Source organism: Vulpes vulpes, chromosome 11 (genome assembly GCF_048418805.1).
Source record: "Vulpes vulpes isolate BD-2025 chromosome 11, VulVul3, whole genome shotgun sequence".
NCBI lineage: Eukaryota > Metazoa > Chordata > Mammalia > Carnivora > Canidae > Vulpes > Vulpes vulpes.
Genome location: NC_132790.1, coordinates 62,837,297 through 62,859,578, shown reverse-complemented (window position 1 = coordinate 62,859,578; position 22,282 = coordinate 62,837,297). Strand labels below are relative to the sequence as shown.

The 22,282-nt window shown below is 43.6% G+C and overlaps 1 protein-coding gene and 1 pseudogene across 4 annotated transcripts in view; one reads left to right on the top strand and one right to left on the bottom strand.

Moving 5' to 3' along the window:
* POMGNT2 (protein O-linked mannose N-acetylglucosaminyltransferase 2 (beta 1,4-)) overlaps positions 1-22,282 on the top strand; it is a 142,922-nt gene that overhangs the window by 74,258 nt on the left and 46,382 nt on the right. For 2 of the 4 annotated variants that reach the window (XM_072726593.1, XM_072726592.1), the window contains 2 exons: positions 11,701-11,837; positions 21,994-22,140. The exons of 1 other annotated variant lie outside the window; for it this stretch is intronic. In XM_072726593.1, the coding sequence (XP_072582694.1) occupies positions 22,134-22,140 (7 nt within the window). In that variant the 5' untranslated portion in view covers positions 11,701-11,837; positions 21,994-22,133. The remainder of the gene's footprint in view (positions 1-11,700; positions 11,838-21,993; positions 22,141-22,282) is intronic. One more of the 4 variants, XM_072726594.1, reaches the window with a different exon arrangement.
* LOC112921598 (large ribosomal subunit protein eL39-like) lies at positions 7,937-8,103 on the bottom strand (annotated as a pseudogene).

The following is a 22,282-nucleotide window of genomic DNA, read 5'->3' as shown; positions in this document are numbered from 1 at the left end:
AGTGTCAGGACTCATGGCAAATTTTTGAAGTTTCAGATGGATATCTGGAGCACGTTGAGATATGAATTAGGTATTGAGTACCACTTGCCTACCTTGGGCCTTGCTTACCTTGTATTCCATATCAGGCACTCTTGCAGCCTTTCTAAGAAAGCTGATGTGTTTTCATCTGTTTTCTGCTGCAGCTCTCTTGGTTTGGACCACTTTGCAGATCTTACTTCTTGCATAACTTTCAAAAGCAGACTCCAGAAATGCCCCAAGTTTTTCTTCTAAAGAGTTAGGATCCCATTCAGGATCAGCTCCTGATACTGCCTCCTCACTTGGTCTTCTGGAACCTGACCTGGGGTGATTCCTCCTTTTTAAAAAAAAAATTTTTTTTAAGATTTTTTTTATTTATTCATGAGAAACACAGAAAGAGGGGCAAAGACACAGGCAGAGGGAGAAGCAGGCTCCCTGTGGGGCGAGCCCAATGTTGACTCCATCATAGGACCCTGGGGCCATGCCCTGAGCCCCTGAGCTGAAGGCAGATGCTCTACCCCTAAGCCCCCAGGTGTCCCTGGGGTGATTACGCCTTATCAGTCTCTTCTCTGGTTTTTGTTACTATGGCAGACTCTTCTGTCTTAACAAAGCCTGGATGTCTGCCCAAGTTGGGTTATGTGTAGAAAAGATGCCCTGTGTTAGATTCACAGTGGTTAGCCCACAGCCCTTTGGTGTGTGCCTCCCAACTGTGGAAGTCTGAGATTGTAAACCAGACTTGCACATTAATGACAAGTGCGTCACCATCAGGTACTTGCCTTCATGGAAATATTCCAGTCCCAGACTTAAAACTGGTCCCTAATCTAGTGGTGCTATCTGGCAAGGGAGGGTAAAGGGATACGGGAAAAATCAGAGACTGTTGAGGGGGTGGGCATTAATAAAGGATTAGGAGTTGGTACAGGTGGGGCCAGAAGAGTTGGGTCTGAGAATCAGGGGAGTAAGGTGGGGGCCCCTTAGGTCTTGTGACTGACATAGAGTTGGAGAAAGGGATCTAGGTTTTTTTCTAGCTTAAAGTTCTTCTTCATTGGGATGCCTGGGTGGCTGGTTGAGTGTCTGCCTTTGGCTTAGGTCATGATCTCGGGGTCCTGGGATCAAGTCCTGCATCTGGCTCCTTGCAGGGACCCTGCTTCTCCCTCTGCCTGTGTCTCTGCCTCTTTTCTGTGTCTCTCATGAATAAATAAATAAACTGTTTTTTTTTTCAAAGTTCTTCTTCATCAGATGGATCCTTTAATATGGGACGCATTTTAGGGATTTTAGTTTCAACCTTCATTTTGACCCTTATTCTGATATAGTGTCATAAACCACTGAACATAAAACTTCTCATTTTCTTGCTCTTTTATAAAACAAGTCCAATTGCAATATAGTATTAAAATTTAAAGTTTCATTCTCCAGCCACTTCTCTTTATCTTCTCAGGTATGTTGTGGCCAAGCAAAAGAAGATTATTTGCTTTCGGGTAAAGGGGAAAATCCTTCCAGTGATGTAGGATACAGCCCAACGGGGTCTCCTTAGGGATGGAACTGGTCCTCACCCCTATATTCTGTATTCTTCCTTAGGGTCTCCTCTCTACTCCCCCCTACTCCCCGCCCAAAAAAAGAGGTTTACAGTTGTCCAGTGCTTTCACTACCAAAGCCAGACTTGATTCCCAGTCAGGGAACAAGGAAGCCAGGATGGGGATTCAGACAGAGCAAAAATTCACACAGTTAAATGAACAAAAACACACTACACAGATATTAGATCAGCCACATCAAAGATGCCTTGCAATCTCCCAGACCCTAATAAGTACTTGATGCCAGAACTAGGGTCTGGTGTTCCTGACAAACAGAACCATTCACCCTCTAATCCGTCTCAGATAGATTGCTCCCATTTTTGCTGGGCTGGAATGTCCGAGCCCCTGAGTGGCCAGGTCGGGCCATCTTTTGCTTTCTCCTTCCCGGTGAAATTTCTTTGCTGGCTTGCCCAGACTGTGTGAAACAACTATATTAATCTCTACCAGCTGTGCTTCAGACCCAGTGATACTCACCTCAGGTAGATGTTTCCTTTGGAGACAAAAGCTTTCTGTGCAGCTGCTGGATTCGGAGGTGAGGTCAGAACTCTGAACGGAGGGGGCAGGGAGTGCGGTCACAGGTACCAAGAAGGAAGAGTCCTCTGAGGAATCCGTCCCAGCCCTGGTGGCCTGAACAGGATAGCCTGAGATGAGCTACTGCTTCCCACTGCTGTTTTTGGAAATCAGGTGACCAGAGGATGGGACCTCAGAACCATCTCGGTTGCCGATATCTGTGACCAAACTTGAAATATATGTTTTCTTCTTGGTGGGTGGCAGGTTTGGACTACACTGGATGGAGGTGTCACACAACGGAAACTTTATTTGCAGCAGATAAGGAGATCATGGGGAATGGTTTCCTAAGCCACGACTCTCTAGGCAGGGATGAACCAGATTCTGTTAATCTGGGGTTTGGGATAAATACTCAGAGGCTATTTCATCATTGCATGTAAAAGGAGGGCATAGGCTTGTGAATGTGCGCTTAGAAAACATACCTATATGTGCACCGTATGTTGTTAAATTAGGCTTATGTTCCTCCCAGGGCAGGGATCCTAATATTATAGTGAAGTTGGGGTAACTGTCTAGCTCCTTATGGCTCAGCTGTGCCAGCGTCCCCTTGATGGTTGAATTTTAATTTGTCTTGGCCAGTTGGAGCTTGTTTCTTTTTCTCTTCCAGAAATTTGTTAGTTTCTAAGAGATAAAATTGAGTTAGGCCCAAGTGCAGGGGCTCCTGCCAGTGACATTATCTGCCTCAATTTAAGCCCTAAATTATAAAAATGTGCATATTCCCTTCAAAGACAGGGCTGGTGGATGCTGGAGTGGACAGGGGCATAATCCAGTAAGAGGAACCTGGGAGTCCTGGTTGCTGGGGCAGACCAGGACCTCAGACAGCAAGGACAAATGGGGACTGAGATTGGCTAATCTGTGGCTGCCACCTTAGAGTGATTTTTGGGGTGGAGGGTCCCCTCCACACCATAGCTTATGTAGGGATTGGTGTCTGGCTCCGGTACCAGCCCCTTGGACTGCCTGGGCTGCCTGAGGTCAGGCAAAGGGCATGAAGTGCATGCGCATATGTAGCAAAGCTCTGGGATCCAGGAACCTAGGACATGGCTATCATCCTGAGAGGCTGGGTCTGTCTGAGAGGCTCCTGGGGATGTCAACCTTAAAAATAAAATAAAATAAACTTAAAAATAAAATATTTTACCAGCAAAACAAATTTATTCGAGACTTGCAGGGAAATTGCAACTTGGGACAAGCAAACTATGGCAAACCACAGGCAAGTCTGAAGACATGAAGGGAAGGTCAGCTTTTATTAGATTTCAAGAAGTTAAGGAGGGTTGTTTCAGTCAAAAGTTCATTGGAGAATGAACTCACAATTCCTGTGAGAAAAGTGTCCTCCCCCTGTCCTTCCTGTTAGCTCTGCAGGCTGCAGTGAGTGCTACAAGAGGTCGTCCCTTTGGGGCTTCTTGGCTCCATTTTTATGAGGGTTCCATTACCCATTTTCACACTTGCCCCACTTGATCAAGAGCTTTCCTCAAAAGCATTGCTGATCAAGAGTAAGGTTTTGTGCATTTAGTGCTTTTTGTCCTGGTTGTCATGTCCCATGCTGGAGGGAAAGTGCACTGTTTGGAAACCACCAAGGCCACATTTGAGTAATGAGGAAAGGAAAGAAGGAGAACTCTCAGGCATCTTCCAACTGAAGTCTGTACCTTTTTTTTTTTTAAATAAAGATTTTATTTATTTATTTGAGAGAGAGCATGAGCATGAGTGGGGGGGAGAGGCAGAGGGAGAGAGAGAAGCAGAATTCCTGTGAGCAGGGAGTCTGACACGGGGCTTGATCCCAGGACATTGGGAGCATGACCTGAGCCAAAGACAGACACTTAACTGACTGAGCTACCCAGGTGCCCCTGAAGTCCGTGTCTTATCGAGGTAATAAGTGTTGGAGATCATCTTGAAGGACTGAGCCAGCATCACCCTATTGGGTATATCAGCTACACAGGGATTTGGCAGACAACAGGTACAGAGTTTAAAATTGATTACACAAAGTAAGAGTAGTCCTCAACCGAGAGCCCAAACCCTTCAGGTAGCCAGCTAAATAGGTCAAGGCTCATAGATCATTAGGTGGAATTCTTTGTAGCCAAAATGCTTATTGTCTGATTTGTGCAGGTGGGTATACATACCCAGGGGAATTTACCATGTGCAGCAGGTGGTATTTACTACTGCACAAAGGCCTCCTTGTTCAGCCAGTTAGATCATCAGGGGCTGTGCAATTACCCAAAATTACTGTAGCCAGTAGCCAAGTGGCCATTGTTGGGCTGCTGGTGCTTTGGCTGTGGAGTCAGCTAGCTCTGCTAATGTTGGGGAGAGATTTTGGATCTTACATTTGTTGGCATTGACTCCAATCTATGGGAGAAAGTCTCTTCCTAGGGAGGAAAACTCAGAGTCCTATGTGTCTCCTGGAAGCTCCATTTAAGACAGCCATTGAGGCTCAGTGGAGTGGACCAGTGGGGGGCTTCTGATTTGTTATGTCCGTTAAGACGGACAGTGAAATATTCCAGTAAACACTGACCTCCGTTTGGCCAGCTGTGGGCATTTATGTGCCCCTAGGAAATGCTGTCCACCACAAACATAAATGAAACTGGGTGGACCCTAGAGGACTCCAGCTAAGATCTGGTTATTGACAGATTCATTAGCTGAATGTCTTGACCAACCCTTTCAAATTATGGATCAGAAGAGTTGAGGTGACATTCTATGTGAGATTATCCCCTCCTAAAGGGGCCTTTTCTGAAAACTTCACAAAGGAGTACAGACCTGTTTGTCTTTCCCGTGGGTCCAGGGATTCAGATTGTATTCAGGTAAGGAAAAGGAGATGTGGGAGTGAGGGAAGTAGGGTTGACAGAAGTGGAGGCGTTCAGCTGAGCTGGTACGGTTATGACTGGGGAAAGATTGAAACAAGCATGGGAACATTTGGTCATAACAACCTAACTCTATAGGTAACCTCCAAAGGCTGGCAGGTAAATCAGCACAGGGGCATGGGCAACTAAAGAGAAAACAGTTATAGGTAAGGCCAGGGGCCCTCCAACATCATAAACAGATTGGAGTTTCAACAGATCCAACATTCAGAGAGGTTTTTGCCTTTTGCACCAGACAGAGAGATGTAGAGAAGACAAGTGCACTGTGTTTTCAAGAGTGGGTGGTGGGGTAACAAAGTCAGAAGCAGCAGAACCTGGCTGGGCCATGTTGGGAAGGCTGTCTCTTTCAATTGTCATTGGTTTCAATTCCTGGACATCTTTCCTTTCAGGTCACTAGTTTGTGTGAGTCCAGTTGGGGTTTGGTACTTCCTTTACACAGGGCAAGTTGAATCCAAGTGTCTAGTCCTTGAAGTGTAGTGGCACCAGTGTTGGTTAACAGTAGCTGATATGGGTCTTTCCAATGGAGTGGAAGAGAGTCTTTCTGGAGATGTCTTTGCCGGTAAATGAAGTCCCCAGATTGCAAGATGGGATGTTTAAAAGGGCTTCATCTCCTGGGAGCAGCTGTGAACTGTGTGACCAAAGCACAATTACTTTAACAGAAGCACTTAGGCTTTTACAATATTGAGGTGTATCTTCTTTTATCAACTGTGGGTCAAAGAAGCAGGGATGAGGTGCAATGGGAGTTCTGTTACAAGAACAGATTCTCATTGAACCGATCCAGATACCTACATTGTCATGAAAAATGAGAATAGTAGAGAAGAGTATCAGAGTTCCAGAGGGATCAGGTGGGGAGAAAAGGATAAATGTTTCAATCTTTGTTGTAAAAGTCCACTTTACCAGATTACCTGAAGTTGCAGATAGCTTCAAGAAGAGGAGAATAGAGGTCCTTTAACTCTGGGAAACAGAATATGAAGGCAGTCAGTTTTCCATTATAGTTTCAGAAATTCTAATGAGTACAGTGTTGTGATCTTCAGCTGATCAAAACCTGTGTTCTAGAGTACTTGTCAAAGTCTTCCTCATGAATCTCTTTGATGATAGCACTTCAAACAACTCTCTGTGGCTGACAAAATACTTGCAAATAGCGATGTTTAGAGATCTGAGGGGAGTTCATTGTGTCATTGATAAAGAAATTCGGTTATTTCTGTGACAAACATCTCAAGATAACTAGAATTATGACTGATAACAATATACGAGAACATTAGAGATTTTGGAATTTGATATAATTTCTAAAACACTTTTAAAAAAAAGATTTTATTTATTCATAAAAGACACACAGAGAGAGGTGGAGACATAGGCAGAGGGAGAAGCAGGCTCTGTGCGGGGACCCCAATGTGGGACTTGATCCCAGGACTCTGGGATCAGGACCTGAGGCCAAGGCAGATGCTCAACCACTGAGCCACCCAGGCATCCTTCTAGAACACTTATAATATATGCATATATAAAACCATATAAAGAAGGCTTAGTATTCTTTAAAGATTGATTTACTTATTTTAGAGAGAGAGAGAGACAGAGACAGAGTGCTCACACTAGTGGAGGGAGAGGCAGAGGGAGAGAATATTCAAGCAGACTGCCTGCTAAACACAGAGCCCAACAGACACGGCCCAGATCCCATGACCCATGAGATCATGACTGGAGCCAAAACCAAGAGTTAGACACTCAACAGACTGAGCCGCCCAGGTGCTCCTTTTCTTTTAATTTTATTTTTTAAAAAAGATTTATGTATTATTTGAGAGAGAGAGAGAAGAAGGCTTAGTATTCTTATGTAACAATGTTGCCCACGTAATATAACACATCAAATAATGCTAATTAGTGTAACATCTCCCCTTTTATATTTTCCAAGTTACTTTCAGGTCAAAAAGACTTCATTTTAGAATTTGATTTTGGGAAGTTTATCAAAAATATCAAAAGGTTTTGAACAAAAGCTTGACCAAATAGGATCACAGTCCATTTTGAAACAGTATTTACTTGTCTATTTGATCAATGTGACAATAAAAGATTTAAGGCAAATATAGTAGGTTGTTACATCATTGTGGGTAAACTTTGCTTTTTTAATATCCAGAAGACTTAGTTTACTTGAGTAATCAAAGACCTGATGATAAAGGTTAACATGAAGAAATTATTTTGATAAAACACAAAATCTTTGCTTTTTAATTAGATTACCTTTCACAATATTTTATCAAAAGCAGACCAATAGTCCTAGAAAACTTTGTCCTTTTAATAGATAAAGGAGAATTTTTAGCTTTCCAAAAGTACCTTATTGGTAGTAAGGCTTAATTTTAAAACCCTTATAATAACAATTTAATTTTTAGCCAACTTGGCCATATAGAAAATTCCTTTCTCAAGATTCTTTTTCCATAAAACTTCTACAGTCTTCTATGTCTATTTAGGTTTGTCCTATTTTTCTACCAATGAATAGATTTTTTTTTTAAAGATTTTATTTGAGAGAAAGCACATGAGCAGGGGGAGGAGCAGAGAGAGGGAGACATGCTGACTCCCCGTCAAGACCTGAGCCAAAGGCAGACGCTTAGCAGATAGAGCCACACAGGCATCCCCTAGCCACACTTTAAATAGTTCGTTGTCAAGGGCCTTTTCTATCACTGCAGAAAGTTCTATCAGACAGTGTTATGTGAGATCTGACAGGAGGGGGAATTCAGTACTTCACAAATCAGGACACAACAGCAGCTCAGCTGAAAGGTCTCACATTTATTACTGAACCAACCTACTGGTATAGAGGCATAGAAACAGAGAAAATCATTCCCTTGATAAGACATGTCTATTGGCCAGGTAGGAAGGATGTTTCCATATTGATAGGATAGGAACATGTGATCTCCATGTGGCTTTAATATGTGTGCCAGTTATGTTTGCTATTTCATGATGTGCGATGCTTTCTCATAGACCCAGCTTGGTTCTTCTCCAGTGTCTCCTCTTGGGGTTGTACCTGATTTTATTACCAGTTTCCATCCGAATCCACTGGGGAATAGGACGATTCTGCTTTTGTTTCTTGGCCAAGGAATCGCTTGATTCTGAAAGTCTTGTGAGAAGACATGGCAATCACAGTCAACCACACGCAACCAGGATGGTGGCGGAAAGGAGAGAGCCAATGAATAGATTTTATGACAAAATTACTTTTTTTTCTTCTTCTCTCTCCCAAACACACACACACACACACACACACACACACACACACACAGAGTGATGTCCTTCATACCATGCCTCATCCTATTTTCTTTACTTTTCATATATGGTCATTTTTTTATCCTTATTATTTCTAGTAGTTCTTTTTAAGATTTTATTTATTTATTTGATAGGAAGATAGTGCAAGCACACCAGCAGGGGGAGGGGCAGAGAGGGAGGGAGACAGAGACTTCCCGCTGAGCAGGAGCCCAACAAGGGAGGGCTCCATCCCAGGACTAGGAGATCTTGAGCTGAGCTGAAGGCAGACATGTAACCAACTAAGCTACCCAGGTGCCTCCCTGGTTGCTTGTTAAAACTTTTTTTTGCTGATAATTTCAACTTTATTAATTTAAATGTTATTTTCTAAATTGCAAAAACTTAGCTTATCTAGAAATGATGTACAGCGGTTGTTACAGGATAATTACACATTTACTTTTAGAGAATAGCTTAATTGTTTATACAATACCTTAGGTTAATAGAAACTTTTATATAGTTAAAAAACAACAGCGCCGATTTTTTAAAAAAATGACAGTTATAAGATTCACTGGTGTCTGTGGTCTCATCTGACAGTGGCAGTGCTCTGATAGAGAGGGAATGATAGAACAGGCAAGGGCAACAGGATCCTCATATTACTGCTGAAAGGGCTTCTCTAAGTTACGTAGGCAGAGTAAAGATTTAAAAAATGGGACAACTTCTAAACTGGTGGCAGAGCTATAAATAGTGAGGAAGCTGCCAACAGAGCTTCCAACTTTCTAAGTTGTTATCAGAAATGGGGGAAGTTCCTTTAAACAAAGATTGCTCACTGGCTGCAAATCTGAAAAGACAAGGCAACAAAGAAAAAAAAAAAACAGGCCTCTCACAGAGTAATTACAGCTTGGCCTTGAGGAGTTGCTGCTGTGTGTGTATAGGACAGAACGGGTGGTGGTTTTTGTACTGGCCTTTTGAGTTCGCCACACAGACCCTTTTGTTGTTCAACTTACTGGGATATAAGAGCAGGGGCTTTCAAATATGTTGGGTTATTCCATAATAAGAAATCAGTCTATTTTATGGTCTAGCACATACCTCTTTATAGAAAACCATCTAAATAACTGAAATAGGGGTACCTAGGTGGTTCAGTTAATTGGGCATCTGACTCTTGGTTTTGGCTCAGGTCATGATCTCAGGGTCATGGGGCTCTGCACTCAGCAGGGAGTCCACTTGAGAGTCTCTCTGTCTCTTTCCCCCTCCTGACCCCCCTGCACTCACTCACTCTCTCTCTAAAATAAATAAATGTTTAAATACCTGAACTAAAAGTTTAATAAACTGAAATGTATTCCCTATATTCAGTATATGCCAGTGAATATATGCCCATATTCTGTATATACTCTGTGCTGTACTATATAGAATTACATATAATCAATAATATTTATAAACTATAGATAAAGCTGAAAATATTTTATCCATTTATCTATATAGATATACATAATAATATGTATATTTTCTATGTTTTGGGTTTTTTTTAAGATTTTATTTGTTTATTCATGAGAGACAGAGAGAGAGAGGCAGAGACACAGGCAGAGGGAGAAGCAGGCTCCCTGCAGGGAGCCCAACTTGGGACTCAGTCCTAGGACTCCCGGATCACACCCTGAGCCTAAGGCAGATGCTCAACTGCTGAGCCACCCAGGTGTCCCTAAAGTTTTCTTGTTGTTGTTGTTTTAAAAAAAATTTTTATTTATCTATTTGGGATGGGAGAGGGGCAAAGGGGGATAGAGAAAGAATCTGAAGCAGACTCTACACTAAGCCCCATGAGGGCTCAATCCCACAACCCAGAGATCATGACTTGAGGAGAAACCAAGAGTCAGAAGCTTTAACCATCTGAGCCACCCAGGCATCCCTCCAGACCCCATTTAAAATGAGATTTCCTTTACTCATTTTCACAGGATGAAATTTTTGCATACTCAAAAGCACTAACCTACCCAGCAAACAAATTCCCTCTAAACAAAGAGCTTGAAGTTACAGGGCTTCATCTAATAAGAAACCCCTGGTAACTCAGTTGGCTAGAGAAGCCCTAGAACTCCTCAGGCAGCAAGTCCAGATGGGGAATGGCTGTCCCCAGCTTGCAGCTGCCACCTCAGGGTGATGTTCAGGGGTTGTCCCCTCTACACTAAACCTATACAGTTATTTAGGGCCAGCCCCCAGGTAAGCAGCCTAGTGGTCCTAGGTTCCCTCAGGCTGACTGAAGTGTTCTGAGCTGGGCATGTGCTGGCAGCACAGTTTAGGGTAGCCAGGAAATGGAATGGACACAATACGGAGAGGCCATGGCTCAGGAACAGCATGATGGGAGTCCATAGCATTTGCCTAATTCCAAGACTTAACCTACACAGATGGGTTTATTCCTTCTGAAGGCAAAGCTGGAGGAATTTGCACTTTGTTGCCTGGGACTGGACTGGGCCAGGCAGATGAACCAGGGAATGTTACAATCAGAGACACCCGAGAGGTTTAATTACTGGTAAGTCTGGGATTCTATTAGCCTGTCTAAATGGGGACTGATTGTGGCCAGTCTAAAGCTGACACCTCAGTAAGCATTTCAGGGTAGGCTTTCTACCTCCCTAAAGGTATTAAGGGTAGTTTGGAATGGCCTGGGTTCCACAGGCCTGCAGGGTGCTGGCAGCCAAGGGCGGCTGACCAAGTACAGTCTGCATGTGTGTGAATCCGCAGGCTAGGGTAGCTGGAGACCTGGAATAGGCAATTGTCAGGACAGGCTGGGTTATGGGTAGGACTACTGTAGGTCCTAAGGTATCTGCCTAAGTCCAAGCCCTACACTATACAAATGAACATAGGGGCCAATGGCAGGGGACTGCAAATGGGCCACACTGGCAAATTGTTTTGAATTAAAGTTACTTCAACAACAGCCTGTGTAAGACAACTCTCTCACCTCCCTTTGTCTCCAGAAGGCAGGAATAAATCTCCCATGTGGAAGGCACCCTACTTGTACCAGAAGGAGTCATCCTTATCACCAGAGACAGGGAATTCAGAGCTAAGAAAGCTATATAGACCAGTCTTGTTACTTTTACTAGTTTACTTCCCTAGTCCAAATTCTGTTAGATTTCCTTGCTAACTGAAGCTCCCAAACATAAGTTTTCTTTGTCCTGTCAATTCCTCACAGATTGTTTCTTTGTCTAAAAGGGTAAAAAGCAGGGCTCCTGGGTGGCTCAGTGGTTGAGTGTCTGCCTTTGGCTCAGGTCGTGATCCCGGGGTCCTGGGATCAAGTCCCACATCAGGCTCCCCATGAGGAGCCTGCTTCCCCCTCAGCCTATGTCTCTGCCTCTTTCTCTGTGTCTTTCATGAATACAGAAATAAAATCTTAAAATAAATAAAATAAAAAGGGGAAAAGCTGCTTGCCTTTTGTTCGCAAATTTAACATTGGGCCTCCATTTGCACATAACTAAATTTTGTGTTTTGTCTTCTGTTAATCTGTTTCATTTCACTTTAATTCTCAGGTCAGCTAGAAGAATCTTGACAGACAGAGTCAAAATTTTCCTCCCCAGCAGTTGGAATAGGCAGCAGGATAAACTTTACTGGCTGGACACTGCTGCATCTGAGAAATCCTGTGATATCTGACAAAAGCTGACAGAAAGTAAGAATCTTCACCCCGTTTATACCCCTTTTACCCCCAGGTCACTGCCTGCAGGTCTAATAGAATCAAGAATGGTGAGAGGTGTTTTGGCTCTAAATTTATACCAGTAAGAAGGACACCTGGGTGGCTCAGCAGTTGGATGTCTGCCTTTGGCCCAGGGCCTGATCCTGGAGACCTAGGATCAAGTCCCACATTTGGCTCTCTGCATGGAGTCTGCTTCTCCCTCTGTCTGTGTCTCTGCCTCTCTCTCGTATGTCTCTCATAAATAAATAAATTAAAAATCATAAATTAATTAATTCAAAATAAACAAATAAATTTATACCAGTAAGAGAAAATGATTTGTGGATCTGGTTCCTTCAGCTTAGTGACTCTGGTAAAGTACTATTGGCTTGACTGAGCCTGTTCTACCCAGATACATTTTCTTTGTCATTGTCTTCTGTGTCATTCGTTGTAGAAAGGAATTACCATATGGGAAGAACACAGGCATAGGCTGTATTGGCCTGTTGCTGGAGCTGGCGTCACAGACTGGTAAATTTACAGTTCTCATCAGACTGGACTCTGTATAGCATTTGCCATGTGTCCCTTATGTGAAAACCAAGTGAGGTTTTTCCTTTTATCTTCTATGTCCCGTGAGCTTGGCTTTGTGAATAATAAAATATTCTCTCTGGTCTCCACCATCTGCAGGATGCACTTGCTGGGTGCACCCTGGTGGCCTATAAAGTAGACTAAAAGGATGAGAGTTCAAATACATGCAGCTGCAGGCAAAATGCTCTGTGTCCAGCCAGGCCAGGTCTCAGGAATTTGTCATAAGAGGTCCCAGGCCAAAAGGAAAATAATCTCTTAACTTTGATTGCTTATTAGCCCTGGAAAAGTCTTATTTCATTAGCCCGTGTTGTGAGAGTCACAAATTAAAACTGGAGACATCTCACACTTTCTTGGGAGAACACAGAAACTATTTTCTCTAAACCAACCTTACCACATGTCCAATGGAGACTGTTGCTTTTCAGTCTATTTTCGGGAGTAATTTTGGAAAATGAGGGCTACAAAAAAATTCCTCCCAGATGGTATCTTCTGATCATTTCCTAGGCCAAAAAATTGCTAGGGTGGCAGCTTGAAGTCGGCCATGGGCACGCCCCACTTGCCTAGGCTGTCTGACCTGGTCTCACACTGACCAGTTGACCAGGGTCTCAGCTGTTGTCTCTTACTGTTTATGCAGCCACCCACGCTGGTCTTGGCAAGGCAGTCCACACCCCTCCACCTCTACCAACCTGTTGGGGGAGAGGGGTATGTGTTCCTCAGCTCTTGGAGTGGGCAGGTGACTTTTACCACCCACAGGCAGATCCCACTACAGGGCTTCTCCACACACCTGCCACATTCAGGTCCTGGGCCCCATGAATTGCCTGGCTGGCGAATGTCTCCAGGCACCATGGCAGCCCCCCTTCTGACACCAGGCCCTCCAGGACCTGGGACCCCAGGCAGCTCCCAAAGCACCTACATAGTCTCTTGTCAGACAAAAGCCACTGCCAAAGTTCCTTCTGCAGCCACAGCTATAAGCCAGTCCCAGTCAGCTAGTTCCATGAGAACTAGCTCCCCAGTAGGGCCCCTGGCAAGGCAGTCCTCCTAGAGCAGCCAAGGTCCCCAGGTGTCTCCTGTGGCAGGAAGCCCAGGCCACTTGCCCAGGCCCCACCCTGGCAAGGCAGTCCTCTTCCCTCCAGCCTGGCCTTCAAGGGGCAATATACACGCACTGGTATCAAACAGGGTTTGGAACTGGGCAACCGCCAGCTCCCTGAGGAGGCCTGGCTCCTGGCATCCTGCCTCCCCCTTACAGCTGCCCTGTTCCAGGTCCCAGGCTCCCTGCTGGGCAGTGCCAGGGCCCTGTCCACACCTGGTACCTCAGGCCTTGTCGGCAGGGGGCGCGAGAGCCCTGGCCAGGAGCAACGGCCAGGTGGTGGGGAGGAAGGGCCCCCACCAGCTTGCTTGGACTCAGGGCACAGGGAGCCCGGCTTTGTGAGGCCCAGGCCGTACAGTGAAATGACAACAGGCAGCTTCCCCTTGGCTTGGTGACTCCTGGGGTCCCAGCTTCTCCCTCCAACCATTGGGGCCCCCAGGCGTGTGCTATTCCAGGGGCCTTTCTGCCCCAGCCCCAGCCCCCAGCCACAAGCCCACTGGCCTCACCCTGGCAAGGGCCTCCAGACTCTCCCAGCTGGGGCCTCAGGGAGGACATGTGCCCTGCTCAACTGTAGCACTGGGACTGGGGCATGTGTCTTGTACCACCAACAGCGCTCCCCTTGACCAGACCTTACCGCATACTTGCCCCATGCCAGGTCTCTGGCCCACCTGACCCGGTGGTGGTCTGTCCTGAGGCAGCACTCCTGCCATTGGCCTGCCCGGGGCCAGCTGAGACCTTCCGGGCCACTGGAGCTTGGGTAGGTCCTGGACGGTGTCATTGCCTTCAGGGACGTGGCAGCCCAACTTCCCCCCAAATCCTGCTGGGATGGCAGCCTGAAGTCGGCCATGGGCACACCCCACCTGTTTAGACTGTCAGACTCTCTGACTGGGTCCCACACTGACCAGTCACCCAGAGTCCCACGTGGTGTCTCGTGCTGGGGGTGAGCCCCAGCAGCCACCCAGGCTGGTCTTGGCAATGCAGTCCACCCTCTCTCTCTTTGTAGCTGTGGGGGAAAGGGTGTGTGTGTGATTATAATTTAAATTAGTCAGTTGTTTATTTTCCCCAGTTGTCTTCTTCTGGTGGACTGTCCTTTGCAGACTTTGTTAGTTTTTCTCATGGCTTCATGTCCACATATTTTCTGCTTATTCTTGGCAGTAGTGGTTGTCATTTAGGGTCTCTGGTTCTCGGTTAACTTGTGATGTTAGTGGAAAAGGCATATATGAGTAACATGTGAAGTTCTTAATTGGCAATATACTTTTTGCTTGACATTTTTTTAGTTGTTTTCTTTTATACACAGCCGTCATAGTGTGAGGAAGCCCAAGGCCAAGTACCTGTCCTTTCTGACAGCCCTGGCTCAGTGCCCATTTACTGTCTGGCATCAATCATCAGATATAAAGTACTTAGTCTTCAATTGTTTTAAAAAAACCAGCTATCTTGTCACCCTCAGTTTTCAGGTCATCCCAGCTCAGGTACTAGATATTTTGGAGAGGAGAGCAGCTGTTTTTGGTGTGTTTCTGCTTTTCTGATGCACTGAATCCATTGTTATAGGAAAATAAGTATTGTTTTATGTCACTATGTTTGATGTGGTTTGCAATGAAACAGTAGCAATTGGAAAGAATACTGACTGGTTGATTTGCTTATTTGATGCTATTTGACCCTATCTTGCTCAGACTGTTTTTGTGGCCTGCTCCCTCTTCAGATAGTTATTCTGACAGCTGTATGAGTAGGACTTTCCCCCAGGGGAGACATATCTGTTCATTTTCCCTTACACTCCTATTCCCCCTGCTTCTAGCTGTTGACAAAGTGTATTCTATTTTGGATTTTTGAGTCTATGATTCTTCTACCTTAGATTAATAATCCATTCCTCTGGTTGAAGAATGACCAAAGCACACAGAAAACAGGAGTGGCAATGAAAGAAAAGGTAGCAACATGGTATTTACATTAAGTCTTACAAACAAACTGCCTCCTGGAAATCTTCCCTGACATTTGTATATATCTCAGGGCTTGATACTCAGAGTGGTTATGCCCCCACTTCACTCAGTCTCAACATGTCAGAGGATCTGTGTCACATTGGGCTCTCCTGAAAGCAGACCCTGAAACTACGATTTGGGTGCAAATAGTTTATTTGGAAAGAGATTCCAAAAAGGCATCATGAGGGAATTCAAGAAAGGAGGAAACCCTATAGAGAATATGATGATGATCAGATTTGCCATGGGTCCTGGTGCTGTGTGTAAGTGGGGTCAGTCCTGCTAGGGACCCTCTAAGTATGCAGAGCCCACCTCAGAAGTGTCCCACCAAGAGGCTGGGAAGTGGAGATATTTATGCACCCCCTCTTTTTCCTTACTAGTTGGAGTTTGCCTGTGGTCAGTGACTCCCTGGAACTTCCTGCCCCCACCCCCTCCACAGACCATACAGTCTTGCAACAAGAGAATGCCAGGCAACATGGTGGGACTCTCAGCATGCCCGTGAACTGTCCACTGTCCTCTCCGATTGGGTAAGGAGACACAGGCAGAGCACAATCCCACACACCCTTGCCTCTACTTAAGTAGATTCTCCTGTCTTTTTTATAAAGGGTCCATTGACATATCCTTTTTTCATCTTTGGTAGCAGCCAGCATTCTACACTATTCTCCAGTATCCCTCGGAGATTTACGAAGTATTCTTCTGAATTGTTGATCATCACAGCCTCCTGCCATCACGACCATACCCAATTTGGCAGGGGAAACAGAACAACAAACACTGGGGTCCTACCAGGCTTAGACAGGCATGGTCACTGGATCATCCATCCTTTATTCCTGCTTTTTAAATCTGCCATAACAAAGTACCACAAACAGGGTGGCTTAAAACAACAGAAATTTATTTCAAATTATGGATGATAGAATTCCAAAATCAAGGTATTAGGAGGACTTAATTTCTTCTAAAGACACTCTATGCCTCTCTCCTAGTTTCTGGAATAGCTGGTAATCCTTGATGTTCCCCAGGCTTATAGATGTAGCACTCTAAACTGTGACTTTCTTCATCTGGCCTTCTTCTCTGTGTCTCTGTATCCAAATCTCTTTCTTCATTCCCTTATAAAGATACTAGTCATTGGATTTAGGGCTTACCCTAATCCATTATGATTTCATCTTAACTACATCGGCATGATTTCCAAATAATGTTGCATTCACTAGCACTGGTGTTAAGACTTCAATATATGTTTTGGGGAGACACAATTAAACCCACTACAGTCTCTTAGAGGAGTATATGTTGGCTGTGTTGAGTTCCTGAGGGTCAAATCCGCCCACTCCCTTCTTTTTCTAACTTGGCTTTAGGAAGACCTTGTGGACCAACCTGTCCATACTAGTCAGAGTCCAGTTAGGGAAGCAGCAACTACTCAAGCATTAAAGATATGAGATTCATTGTAGGGAATTTGTTGATCAGAAAAAGAAGTGAGAAACCAAATGGATTGGTTATGTAATCCAGAGTTTATCAATAGTAGGAAGCTATCCACCCCAGAGTGGAAGCATACTAGAGCCCAAAGGCTGGGTGGATGAAGGGAAGCTCATCTGGCAGAAGCTAGAGCCATGAAGAATGTCAGTCACTGCTGGAAAGGCCACTTGAGACAGAGAGGGTGAAGGAAGTATTTTCTCTTCCTGCCTCCTTGTCTTCCACCCACTGAGACTGGTTTGAAGCCTGAGAGTAAGAATGTCTGGAAAATACAGCCTGAAGGGTGGATCCACCACCCTGATGATATGTAGAGAGAGTAAAGGAAGGGGAAAGAGGAAGGGCAAACAGACCAAGGATTGGCACAACCACTAGCCAGCATAACAATCTCCTCCTGCCTTTTTTTAAAAAGATTTTTATGTATTTGTTCATAGACAGAGAGAGAGAGAGAGAGAGGCAGAGACAGAGGCAGAGGGAGAAGCAGGCACCATGCAGAGAGCTTGACGTGTGACTGGATCCAAGGTCTCCAGGATCACACCCTGGGCTGCAGGCGGCACTAAACTGCTGCGCCACTTGGGCTGCCCTCCTGCCTTTTCTTTTAATCAAACTTTTTATTTTGAGATAATAGATTTGTTTGCAGTTGTAAGAAGTAGTACAGAGGGATCCCATGTACCCTTCACCCAGTTTCTCCCAATGAAACTATTGTACAATATCATAATCAGGGTATTGACATTGTTACAATCCGGCAATCTTATTCAGATTTCCCCAGTTTTACTTGTACCTGTGTGTGTGTGTGTGTGTGTGTGTGTGTGTGTGTGTTATTTGGTTCTTTTTTTTTAATTTATTTTTTATTGGTGTTCAATTTGCCAACATACAGAATAACACCCAGTGCTCATCCTGTCAAGTGTGTTTATTTGGTTCTATGCAATTTTAGGCCATATGTAGATTTATGTATCCACCACCTGTCAAGAAGTTCTAACATCACAAGGATCCCTGGTGTTGGCTTCTATAACCACACCACCACTGTCTTGCCAATGTCCAACACTCTAACTCTATCCTGAACCCCTAGCAATCATCAGTGTTTCTACTTCACTAATCTGTCATTGAGAAATATTCTCCCTTTATGTAAGGGAATCACACAGCCTGCCACCTATTGGGATTGGCTTTTTGTCCTCAACATTATGTTGCTGAGATTCTTCCAGCTTGTCGCATGTATCAGTAGATTGTTCCTTTGGGCTGTGGACCAGTAAGGATGCAACACAGTTTGACCACTCACCTGCTGAAGGACAGCTCTTTTCATTTATTTTTCAGTCTATTTTCTTTCTGTTCCTCAGATTGGGGAAATTCTATTGATCTGTTCTGAAGTTCATGGATCCTCTGTCATCTCTTTATTTCTGTATTTTTCAGTTCTATCATTTCTATTTGATTTTTTTATAACTTCTATTTCTTTGTGGAGATGTACTATTTTTTTGTTTCAGAAAAATTTTTAATTATTATTAAAATATTTTTACGGCTGATTTTACATCCTTGCCAGATAATATCAACATCTGATTCATTTTGTTGTTGGTGCCAATTAATTATCTTTTCTCATTAGAGTTGGGTCTCTCTGTTTTTTTTGTTTTTTTTTTTTTAGTTTTATTTATTCATTCATGAGACACACACAGAGAGAGGCAGAGACACAGGCAGAGGGAGGAGAAGCAGGCTCCCTGCACGGAGCCCGATGCGGGACTCGATCCCAGGACTCCAGGATCACACCCTGAGCCAAAGGCAGACGCTCAACCACTGAGCCACCCAGGCGTCCCGGTCTCTCTGATTTTTGATATGACGGGTGATCTTCTATTGCATCTTTGATACTTTAGTTAAGTCAGAAGACTCTGGTTCCTATGTAGTTCTTTTGTGATAGCAGGCAGTCATTCTATCTAGTTTTAGCACATAAGTTGTGGCCTACTTTTGTGGGCTGTGGTTCCAATGACAGTTTAATATTCAGAGCCTCTTTGGAGCAACTTGGTGTGCTTGATGTTTCTGGTCCTGCTGGGGCTCCCACTGAGGACTGCTGACACTGCCTAAAGGGTGGAAAGAGCTTCTATGATCTCAACCTCTAGTAAGTGAAAGGGTGTCCTGCCCATGGGGACAAAGATTGCTTTCTGGCCCATATTGTCTGGTTGTTTCACTTTCAGTAATGCTATGATCAGTCAGTGGATTCAAGTGTTATCAACCTGATTTATCCCTTATAAAGTACCTCATCAACATTTCACCCAATGGTTCCAGCATCCACAGCTGAGTGTTACCTAGTTACTCTAAAAGACTTACTAATTATATCCTTCCATCTGCATTCATTAGCTGGAATTCTTTACAATGAACTTTTTTTCTTTTGCTGTTGGTTTTTTGTTTTGCTGGTTTTCTTTTTTTCATTTATTTTATTTTATTTTTACTTTAATTCCAGTATAGTTAACAGTGTTATATTAGTTTCAGGTGTACAATATAGCGATTCAGCATTTCCATACATCACCCAGTACTCGTCACAAGTGTGCTCCTTAATCCCCATCACCTATTTCACCCACTCCCCATCCATCTTCCCTCTGGTAACCATCAGTTTGTTCCCTATATTTAAGAGTCTGTTACTTGGTTTGTCTCTCTGCCTCTCTTTTTGCTTTGCTCATTTGTTTTGTTTCTTGAATACTACATATGAGTGAAATCATATGGTATTTGTCCTTCTCCGACTGATTTCACTTAACATTATACTCTCTAGCTCCATCCATGTCATTGCAAATGGCCAAAATTTCATTCCTTTTATGGCTGAAAAGTATTCCATTGTGTATATATACCACTTCTTTTTTATCTATTCATCTGTCAATGGATACTCAGGTTGCTTCCATAATTTGGCTATTGTAAATAATGCTGTTATTAACATTGGTGTACTTGTATCCCTTTGAATTCATGTTTTTGTATCTTTGAGGTAAATAACCAGTAATAGAATAACTGAATCATAAGGTAGTTCCGTTTTTAACTTTTTCAGGAACCTCCACACTGTTTTCCAGAGTGGTTGCACCAGTTTTTATATTCTGACCAACAGTGCAAGAGAGTTTCTTTTTCTCCACATCCTCACCAACAGTTGTTGTTTCCTGTGTTTTTTATTTTGGCTATTCTGACAGGTATGAGGTGATATCCCATTGTAGTTTAATTTGCATTTCCCTGGTGATGAGTGATAGTAATACTGAGGATCTTTTCACGTGTCTGTTGGTCATCTGTATGTCTTCTTTGGAGAAGTGTCTGTTTCTTCTGCCCATTTTTAACTGGATTATTTATTTCTCACATGCTGAGTTGTCTAAGTTCTTTTTTTTTTTTTAAAGATTTTATTTATTTATTCATGAGAGACACAGAGAGAGAGGCAGAGACACAGGCAGAGAGAGACGCAGGCTCCTTGCAGGGAGCCTGACGTGGGACTCCATCCTGGGACTCCAGGATCACGTCCTCTGCCAAAGGCAGGCGCTAAACCACTGAGCCACTGAGGGATCCCCCTCGTCTAAGTTCTTTATATATTTTGGATACTAATCCTTTATCAGCTAAGTCATTTGTAAATATCTTCTCTCAGTCAGTAGGTTGCCTTTTAGTTTTGTTCATTGTTTCCCTCACTATGCAGATGCTTTTTCTTTTGATGAAGACCCAAAAGTTTATTTAAGTTTATTTTTGCTTTTATCTCCCTTGCCTCAGAAAATATTTCTAGAAAAATGTTGTTATGGCCAATATCAGAGATATTTCTGCCTTCTACAATGAACTTTCATCAACTATTTAATTCCCCTGAAATTCAGATCATGCAAGAGAGACAGGACAAATGCTTGATTCTTTTCCTTTCTTTGTTGGGATCCCTAGCAATATCCAAAGACTGGATAAAAACTCAAGACTAAAATTTTCTTAAGTGTCATTATAAACCTAGATCTTTACTTTCAATTCTCTCAATTCCAGTTATAGTCTATTGCATTACTACCTTACGTCCAGTTCCAGTTTTAGCCAGTGGGAGGCCCTCAAATGGACTCTCGGGTGCCTTTGAAAAGATTCCATTAATATTTGACAGCTTCCTCCTTTTCTAGCACAGCCATGTATCTCAGGGACAGCTGGTACCTTTTCTGCCTCAGGTGTGGAATCAGCCATTTCTCAAGGAGCCCTGATTCCTTTGAGTGGGAAATGGTATTTAGACACTAAAATCCATTGCTACTTGACCTCTTCTGCAAACAACTGAGAAAAACTTCTTCAAAAGAAATAATGAGTTATTAATATTTCCTATTTAAATGTAAGATTACAGGATTTTCCCATTATTTCTGTGATTGTATCTCTTTCTTCATAGCCCTCCTAAGCTTTTTTCTACTCCCTGACCCCTCAATTTTGGTTATATACACTCAAGACCTAAACCCTTAGTAGGTTCAGATCTATGCCTTAACCTCCTTCACCTTTCCCATTTGAGCACCTTCCAGCTCTGAAATGAGGAGTCTAATTTCCCTCATTAGAACTAACATAGTGGAAATAAGATGGACTTGTGGGGACATGGTGAAAATCTTTCCACCTAGGCCCAGGTCAAGGTCATGTGAGCCACTGGATTCCTTAACACCAACCATTTGCATGCAAACACTCCCCAGCCTTCCCAGGAAGTTACTCCTGACAGAAACACCTCTCCAGGGAAATCACAAGCAAAGTAATTAAATGAGTATGGTAGTTAAGAGCATATCACCAGAGATTCCATCTCTGATAGTCTCTTAAGACAAAGCTGAGTGTTTTTCCATTCCTTCTTCAAAAAAAAAAAAAAAAAATCTGATCCAGATTAAATTATGTTGCATGGCAACTTGTGTCAATGGAGTTGCCATGGTTACAGGTGAACCTCAAAGTGAGCTGTGACAGCCTGGGCTCTGAGTTCCCTGAGCTGCATGTCTTAAAGATGCAACCATTTGTCTTCTTGTTCTGGCTACAAATATAATGAGAATTAATGGAATTTCCCAGCAAGGTCTAGGGACAAATGCAGGTCAAGGAAAAGTGGAGCCACTGATCTCTTCAAATAAATGTTTCCCTCCATCAGCCAGACTAGTGTCTCAGGACACATCACACTATCTCCGCATGCCTTCATCTGCCTATGCATGAGGAACCAGGGAGAATCACCATGTGCTTGCAACTCTCCAAATGAAGAAACCATGAGCCACCCCCAGGAATTCCCCTTAGATGAAAGGTAAGAATAATATCTTCCTTGAATGTAAGGAGAAATTGTCCCCTTTAAAATGCCCTGTGCTACTCTGTGGAGAGGAGACTGGAGGAAAGAAGTCAGGGAAAGGCCAAAAACCTCAGGTAAGAGCTTCTGGACCAGCAATTGC